General features: G+C 51.0%; 1 protein-coding gene across 2 annotated transcripts in view; it reads left to right on the forward strand.

Annotated features, from left to right (window-relative positions):
- Positions 1-9,251, forward strand: part of LOC131262410 (filamin-A) — a 30,871-nt gene extending 21,620 nt beyond the window's left edge. For both annotated transcript variants that reach the window (XM_058264403.1, XM_058264404.1), the window contains exons 9-16: positions 735-883; positions 3,458-3,530; positions 3,624-3,811; positions 4,306-5,910; positions 5,986-6,193; positions 6,676-6,804; positions 6,868-8,414; positions 8,481-9,251. In XM_058264403.1, coding sequence (XP_058120386.1) covers positions 735-883; positions 3,458-3,530; positions 3,624-3,811; positions 4,306-5,910; positions 5,986-6,193; positions 6,676-6,804; positions 6,868-8,414; positions 8,481-8,612 — 4,031 coding nt within the window. In that variant the 3' untranslated portion in view covers positions 8,613-9,251. The remainder of the gene's footprint in view (positions 1-734; positions 884-3,457; positions 3,531-3,623; positions 3,812-4,305; positions 5,911-5,985; positions 6,194-6,675; positions 6,805-6,867; positions 8,415-8,480) is intronic.

A 9,251-nucleotide genomic window follows, 5' to 3' on the forward strand; every position in this document is an offset into this window, starting at 1 on the left:
GGCATTTCAAGTTTTTTTTTAAACAAAATACAAACAGAAAGATTTCTAACGCCCCTCGCGTGTTAACACCATTGGGAAACCGATCCGCGTGAGTTCTATTTCAAATGCTACCGTTAAATTAACCGTCAAGGAATGTAATGTTTAAGTTAAGGCTGCTGCAAGAATAAATCCAATACGTTGGGAGGCGAAGAAAGAGGGAACGAGTGAGTACATCACTGCTCGGAATGTCCTGCACGTTAATCTAGCATAGCTGTTAACGCTTGTATGTATGTATCTACCTACCCGCCCTTTCTACTACCCACCAACTGACTGTAACACCATAGACACCCCACAACACACATTCGTATCCTGAACACATGCACTCGTTTGCTAACACACACAAAAAAAAATAAAACAACTGTAGTTTCCGTTTTCCCTGGTTTTGTTTGTGTGGTGGACAAATACAATATATCTCGACTAATAAACATATATTAGATAAACTGCATGCGCATGATGGTAGTTTTGCTTAGCATCCTTTCCCACAATTTTTTTTCCGCGCGGGTTACGAAAGGAAAAAGCCCCCTCCCCCCACTCGCCCGGTGTAAAATTCCCAACTCCTTGACCAAAAACCGAAATCCGAACCACCAACGTCCCCAAACAAGTAGACGATGGTCGAAAAAGCCCCCGTTCCGTTCTGTTGTTTTTGTTATCTAAAACCCAACCAAACCCAATCGTTCCGCCACACTCCACTCCAGGCCCTTCCGGTCACTCGGTGCCGGCGCAGGTCTTACAGACGGCCGACGGTGTGTTTAAGGCCGAGTTTGTGCCGCGTGTCGTCGGCGAGCATCGGGTCAGCGTCAGCGTCGAGGGACAACCGACCGTCGGCAGTCCGTACTCCGCCAAGGTAAGTGGAACCCGCTAGAACTAGATGCTACTCCACTCCGCTCCGCTGCGACTGTGTCCGTTGCTCCGGGGCTAGTTTACGCAATGTTAATTTGCCTCCAAGGCCACGATCGATCGAGTGAGGAATTTCATAGGTGTGACATTACACCTAGCGGATCGGGAAGCTGTAGGAAGACATTCGCAATCCGCTCAAGGTGGCTCTCATCGAAGCAACTTTCTATAACAGTGTGTGAGCGAAGATTTGCTACTCCATGTCCAGGAATGTGCGAGCTTTTGTATCACAGACTATGCCCTACTATTGCAAAAAGAAATGTTCATACCCGATCACTCTTCCATATTGATTTCCACATTGTGAAATCATATTCCAAAGTCCGTAGTTCTTCCCTGTGATTTTCTTTCTGTTGTCAACATGTCGCAATTTTAGAAATTAACCAAAAATATCCTACAATGTTGTAATTTTAAACAAGAAATTAAAAATTGAAAACCAACTTGACCAAATTACTATAACGTTTGCATTAAAAAATAGACAAATTTTAACGAACTTTCATGCAAAAACGAAAAACGCTAGCAACTTTCTGTTAACAAATTAAAGAGAAGCTTTTCGTTCACATTCAGGAGAAGAACTGTAGCATTTAAATGAATCCGCCGTGGCTAAAAACATTAAACCAACTTCGTTTGATTACATGTTGGAGTATCCAGTTTTAACGTAGAACGAACTTGTTTGATGTTGTGAGACAATTCCTGTCCGTCAAACTCAGCTGATTTGGATTTTTGACTATTTGGTCACCTATGGAGAAAGGTTAAAAGTCATTTGGCCTAGGTCCGGCCATGGATCGTGCTGGGGGGCCACAAATTGCAACAGTCATATCATGCCCAAAGCCCATCGGAGAAGCTAGACCGGTCAAATATTATGAAAATACTCAACACTGCCAACCCTCCTTATGCCTCTCAACTGCAACCAATCGAAAAAAAAATTTAACTCTTAAAGGTACATTCCAAAATCCAAACGGAGTAGCATTTGATCATAAAAACCACACAACAACTGAAAAACATCCCTACATGACTGGTTCTGACGGCTTTGGTTAAAGTTTCGGCCAACGACCGTAAGGCCGGTTTACTGGCCTTCCTAATATTTTTTGAAAGTACTTAAAAGATGTAACCTTATAATAACATTTGCTTCATTCAATTAGCTTGGTTAACTTTTTTCTTATCGCCGATGAAAATGTGTCTATATTTAATGCAAACGTTAATTATACAATCTTTACCGAACGGCGCCCGCTTGCCATATGTGACGGCATCCAACGGTTCATTTGCGACGAATTCAGGCGAAAAATCGTTGTTAATCAACGATCTCTCGGTCGCTCATTTCGCGATCAATTTCACGTCCATCTTCCGGCTCGCTGCATATAAGCTCGTTCGCGGAGATAACGATCGAACCGTTTTTCGTTCACGTTGCGTATGTTCCCTTTGTCGATTCGAAAGCCAAACTTTGACAAAACGTGTAACGGAATGGAAATAGACCTCCCATAGTGTATTGCATACCGGTGACCCAATTCGAAACCTTTAAGATCGACGTTGATGTTAAATAAACAAACGACAACCGAGCTGGAGCCACTACAACCCAACGTTGTTGGTTGGGTAATGGCGGTTGGATGGGTTTTGAGCTAACGAATATTTCATAACCACAACGCCACGTGCAACACATTCTGCTTGGACGGAATTGCTTCCTCTTCGAGATAGGTTACGCGAATCCAAACGAAAGTCATGAGTTAAATGCCCTCCACCGTTCTTAACGCGCTGGTGGTTCCGAAAAAGTTAAAGTGACTAATAAAAAACCACCGGATCCAACTATGGTCCCCCGCTTTACCCCTCTTCAGAGTAATGCCGTGGCCGGTGTAGCTAAACGAATGCGTAATTAAAATGATACCAACCACATACTCTTTCGGTCGGTTTCTCGAGGCGATATACCAACGTCTTCTAATGCCACGTACACAACTTTGTGGAGGGTTTTGATACTGCTTCGTGCCACAGTGTCTTAGCTCGCAATTGTTTGAAGCAACCCTTTAACCTCTGGAACACCTCCTCCACTGTTTCGTTGGAAGGTTTCTGGAACTTGCCGATAGAATAGGAAAAGATCGAGAGATCAACCTTAGAATGAGCACGTGCTCGAAGAAACACTCGAACGAGTTGTGAGCAAGCGCCAAACAATTTGTGCCGACCACGCAGCTACGTGGTATAATTACCGTTAATTATTAACTTGGGCCTTCTATCACCATCACCACCACTACTACTATCGCGTGGTGCTAGTGGCCACCCGGTGCCGTTCTTCTTCACCGTTGCTCGTCGCAACTGTCAGATGTAGCACCCCACCGCGCTGTGGTTGTCTCAAGTCATTCCGATCACGTCCGACAGGCTGGTCGTGGTGACTACAAACAGCGACAGCTAGCAGCACTCTGCCCGGGTCGGACGCGGCCAGTTTCGATACTAACCTCGATCCATTCTTTCTCCATCCGTTCTCTGTCAACGCCACCGATCGCGGGAACCTACGTCGTACCACCGGGGGAACATCATGCAGGTCTACGACGTTACCGCCATCAAGGTAAAGAACGTCAACAATGGAACCGTCGGCAAGCCGGTCGTCTTCTTGGGTAAGTTTCCGCTCACGGAAGAGCGAGAGAGCGCTCAGTAATAAACCCTTGAACGCATCGTTTTTTTACCTCTCTCACACACACGCACGCCAGTCGAAACATCCCAGGCCGGACCGGGCAATCTAGAGGTTACGGTCAACGGGGGCCGCGTGCCAACGTCGGCCCAGGCGCAGGGTCAACACACTTACGCGATCAGCTTCACGCCCCGCGAGGCACAGAACCACACGGTCGAGCTGCGCTTCAACGGACAGGACGTACCGGGCAGTCCGTTCACCTGTAAGGTAAGGAGGCGGCACTAACTAACCTCACTTCCGCGGCCGGAGTGCGTCCCTTTTTGGGCCAACCTATAAAGTGAGCAGTCGATCGGGACAAATATGAACCGCGAGTGATTATGGTGGAGGGCTACGAATTTGTAGTGAAGTGTGTCATGTCTCGCCCTGGTGGTCTAGTGTCATATGCATAGGTTTCCACGCTGGCAGTCGATGCAGTGGCCAGTCGCGAGTGATGTGTCGGATAGTGGGAAAGCGCATTGGTTGGCCTGGGAGATGTTGCCGCCGAAGATTCCTTTGCAGGGTTAAAGTAGGTGATCCTTCTGACCAAAATCAAATCATAGGCGAAACAATTTTGAGTTCAATATCTCCACTTCAAGTGTAGTGATTTAAACAATATGAAAAATTTTCAATCATAGTAACCTGAATCACAAGAAATTCCCATCTAAGTGCGCTGTGTCTATACCGCATACGACCATATTGATTAAGTCCCGCTTCCATTGTAGGTATCTCCAGCGGCCAGAATCGTCAGCGGTGACCTCACGGATAAGGTGAGCGTTGGACAGGTGTTCGACTTTGTCGTCGAGTCCGACATTGCGCCCGTGGTGGAAGTTCTCGGACCGGCACGACGTCCCGTACGTGCAGATATCGTTCCGGCCACACCGTTGGGCTATCGCGTGAAGTTCGAACCGGTCGAAGTAGGCGACCATTCGGTGGAGGTACGGCTACCGGGCAGCGGACACGTCGAGGGTAGCCCCTTCCTGCTGAAGGCGTACTCGGCGGAAAAGGTCGTCGTCACGGACATACGGGCCGGGGTGGTAGGCAAGAGTGTCAGCTTCGGCATCAACGCCAGCCAGGCGGGGGCCGGCAATCTGGAGATCATCGTCGCCGTTGGGGGCAAGAATGTGCCAAACTTCGTGCAATCGGAGGGCAACGCGAGGTTCAAGGTGAACTTCAAACCGACGGAAGCGGCCACGCACTCGCTGTCGGTGCGATTCAATGGGTTCCCGGTGCCGGGGTCACCCTTCGCCTGTCACGTCACCCACGCGCCCGTATCCCTCTCGAAGGCCATCGCCACGGGCGATTGTCTACGGCAAGCTCCGGTGAAGTGTGAGAACGTGTTCGAGCTGGAAGGCTTCGATGGGATCGACCCGCAGGTGTTGATCACCTCACCGGCCGGGGACACGGTAGCGTCGCGGGTGAACTATCGCGACGACATCCACCTGGTGTCGTTCGTGCCAACCTCGGTCGGTCGGCATCTCATCAGCGTCACGGCGAACGATCAGCACATCAACGGGTCGCCCTTCTCCTGCAACGTGTTTGACGTCTCGCGAGTTTCCATCAGCGGACTGGACACACGGAGCACTATGGCGTCGCTCGGAGTGCCACTGACGTTCAGCGTCGATGCGGCCGGTGCAGGCGAAGGAACGCTGGAGCTGGTCGTCTCGACCGCCACGAGTACGGTGAAGGCGGAGGTGACGGCGTGCGCCAGAGGCTTGTACGACGTCACGTTCATCCCGCAGAGCTGCGAGCCACACTTTGTCAACATCACCTTCAACGACCTGTCCGTCGATGGTAGCCCGTTCCGGTGCGAAGTGCAGCAGAACACCCAGCACGTGCAGGTTGGCAACTCCACCCTCATCGAGCTGATTGCCGAGGATCAAACGGTGGAAATCTTCGACCCCGAGAACAAGCTCGTACCGTTCACACTTACGCGGAAGGCAGCCGAGTTTAAGGCGACCAAGATCGGCCAGTACGTGGTACGGTACATCGATCAGGAGACACGAAACTTCATCGCCGCTCGGACGATCAACGTCTTTGACCCGTCGATGGTGAAGATCGTGGAGGTGGGCGAGGCGTACTGTCACAAACCGGCCTCGATCGTGGTGAACGCAAACGAAGCGGGCCAAGGTACCCTCACCTCGATGGTGCGCTGCGGAGGACTGGAGGTACCGCACTCGATCCGCGGAACATCGAACAGTGGCATCTGGGAGATCGTGTACCATCCGACGCGTGTCGCACCGCACAAGATCATGATCCTCTACAACCAGGTGCCGATATCGAACAAGGCCATCGAAATCAACGTTCTTGCGCCGGCTATGAGCAAGGAGGTGAGTCTCTGTTTTATGCAGAAACAGTTTATTCGAACTTCTCATTTCAACAAACGAACCATTTCTTCTCCCAAGATCACCGTGAACGGATTGGGCCTGTATCAGGCACGGGTTGGGAAGACAACATCGTTCGCCATCGATACCGTCGGTCATCCGGCGCGCGAGTTCGACGTCGTGGTGTCGGGTCCGGGAGGGCAAGCGTTACCCGTGCGCTGCTACCAAACGAAAGGTGGCCACCTGCAGGCGGAATTTACCGTGCAGAAAGTTGGTCAATGTTTGATTGGTAAGTTAGGTGACCTGCGAAAGATCGCACAGATTTAAGATCAATGAAAAAAGCGGTCGCACCATACCATCTAATGAGGCAGAAACCCGAGGGAATATTTTTGACAGTTGGTTTGAGTTTTGTTTACCTCTTACGAGCAGCCGGGAAAGTGGGGTAAAACTGCAAATTTAGTTTGTTCCATCAACAGAGCAAGCAATAGAGGCGTTCGGTATATTGTAGAAAAGAGATCGGCACTCGTTTTCCAAAAAGGGCCACATGATTAAAGAGAAACCATCAGCGAGAATCAGATACCTTAAACGATGCTTTAATGAATTCAAAATAATACTAAACATTTTTGAATAGCTTTCCTGACAACCAGGCTTTGACCAGACCTCTCTTTTTATTGATCTTGCAAAGGTTGTTTCCGTGACAATCCTAGTAGGCGTCTCGGTTTAAGCGTCGTACTAATGGAAGGTTTCTGTGTCCCCCATTCCGCTTTCCAGATGTCCTCCATCAATCGAAACCATTGATGGGAAGCCCGTACACATGCGAGTCGTACGATCCGACCAAGATTCAGCTGCAGAAAGTGCCGAAAATGAACCTATGCAACAACTCACCCATTTCCTGGATCGGTAAGCGCAATGGTTTAATACCGTACCGGTGAGCATGCTCTCATTCCTGTTCCTTCGTTTTAGTTCAATCGGAATCAGCTGGTGTGGCGGAAATCGAAGTGACTGTCCTCTCACCCACGGGACAGAATGTTCCGGTGAAGCTTACGCAACAGGACGACTATGAGCATCAGATAGAGTTCGTCCCGCAGGCCGCCGGTCACTACAAGGCTTCGATCATGTACGGCGGTGAAGCCGTCCCGAACAGCCCGATAACGTTCGCGGTACAATCGGTCGGTGGAAAGACGGACAGTCACGCGTCCGGAAACGGGCTCGAGGTGGCCCACCGTGGCAAGGAAACGTCGTTCGTGGTGTTCTGCCCGACGGCACCGAACGTGCAGATCGAGCGTAGCGACGAGCAGGCGGAACGGATCGAACCGCGCATCAAGAACCTTGGCAACAACCAGTGGAAGATCTTCTACACTATCCTCACGGTCGGTCGGTATGAGATACGGGCGAGCTGTACGAACCGGGGCCCACTGCCGGGCTCTCCGTGGAACATCTCGTGTCTCGATCCGGCTAAGGTGACGCCGATCGGAGGATGGGGCTCGTTGCTGGATGGAAGCGGGAAGCTGGTGCTTCCGAGCAAGATCGTGTTCGACACGAGCATGGCCGGACCGGGAGAGCTTATGTGCTACGTGGACGATGCGGAGGTGATGGTGGAGAAACAGGCCAATGGCAAGAGCGTCCTGTTCCTGTCCGACGATGGGCTGGCGAAGGGCGAGCACAATTTCGATCTCACCTGGTCCGGGCTGCCAATCTCGCAGAGCCCTGGCTTTGTGTACGTGACGGGCATGTCGGTGGGATCGGATAAGGTTGTACTGACGGGGCGCGGGCTCACGACGGCTCAGGTTGGAGAGGTGTCACACTTCACGATCGACGCAACGGATGCGCTTTCGGGCAAGCCGGAGGTGCACATGGCGTACGAGGATGGTGAACCGTTGCCGGTCACGCTTCTTCAGCCACGTCCGAACGAATTGATCTGGTTGGCTTCCTACAATCCGCACAAATCCACCGGAGGTCCGCTGAGTCTGGAGGTGGAATGGAACGGACGGACGATCAAGGGATGTCCACTGACGATATCGGTCGGACCGGCGGTGGACGCCGCGAAGGTGCTCTGCTCGGGTGAAGGCCTCCGCAACGGTGTCGTGGGACGGGAAATCAAATCCTGGATCGACACCCGCCGGGCTGGTCCGGGTGAGCTGACGGCACACTGTGCAGGACCGCGGAAAGTTGCCTACTGCGAGCTGTACGATCACGGTGATGCCACCTTCACGCTCAACGTCAAACCACAGGAACCGGGACGACACACGCTCACGATCAAGTACGGTGGACAGCACGTTCCCGGATCGCCGTACACGCTGCGTGTCGTTGGTGCTCCGGATGCGAGCAAAGTGCGTGTGTACGGCCCGGGAATCGAGCACGGCGTGTTGGCCACATTCCAGTCAAGGTTCATCGTGGACACGCGCGGCGCCGGCGCTGGGCAGCTGACGGTGCGCGTCCGAGGTCCCAAGGGTGCCTTCCGGGTTGAGATGCAGCGCGAAAGTCAAAAAGATCGAACCATTCTCTGCAAGGTAATGATCGGACGGAATCGGAAACCACCAGAACGCCAAGCTACAACCCTTTCTTTTTCTTTCCAGTACGATCCCACCGAACCAGGTGACTACCGAGTGGAGGTAAAGTGGGCCGGAGAGCTCGTCCCCGGTTCGCCCTTCCCCGTGCTCATCTTCGACACCCAGGAGGAGTTGAAACGATTTCTGCACGGAAACTGAGAACCACACGTTGGTGGAGGAAACGAAGCGAACATTCCCATTCGCTGCATAGCATTACAATAAGGGAACGCGGAATGTAGGTTAGCAAACGGAGAGCAAGAAGCAGCACACAGCTAGGTTAATTAACGTTCGTTGGATGTTGGATGTTTGAAACGTGGGCGGAAAGACACCGCCATCCCCTCGTGCGATTTCGTTTCGGGGGTAAAGTAGACGACGCGATTGTTTATTTTAATTGTTTAAGTTTTACAACGTGCATCGAAGAAAACAAACACTACGGGGGGAAAAAGGAAATATTGCTAACATTTAGTGCTACGCTAGTAGGGAACAGGGAACTCAAAAGGTTCAACGTGCGCCTCATGTTTGATATTTGTTCGTTTAACCGTAACCGTAACTCCAACGAGAATTAAGAAATTACAAACGAATACTACCACCAACGAATACTACCGACCGCCCGGACGGGGTGATTTTCAAACGTGATTCCGGTCACCGTACGGTTTGGATAGTTTCCGTTTCCGTTTAACCCTGCGTTGTTTTGGAATGGTCGCTAGATGATTGTTGATGTATAAAGTAATGGCATGGAAGTGAATCGAACAGATGAAACTAAACGAAATTGATTAATAAACGAATCTTGTTACATAA

The sequence above is a fragment of the Anopheles coustani genome, chromosome 2 (assembly GCF_943734705.1).
Source record: "Anopheles coustani chromosome 2, idAnoCousDA_361_x.2, whole genome shotgun sequence".
In the NCBI taxonomy this organism is placed as follows: Eukaryota; Metazoa; Arthropoda; class Insecta; order Diptera; family Culicidae; genus Anopheles; species Anopheles coustani.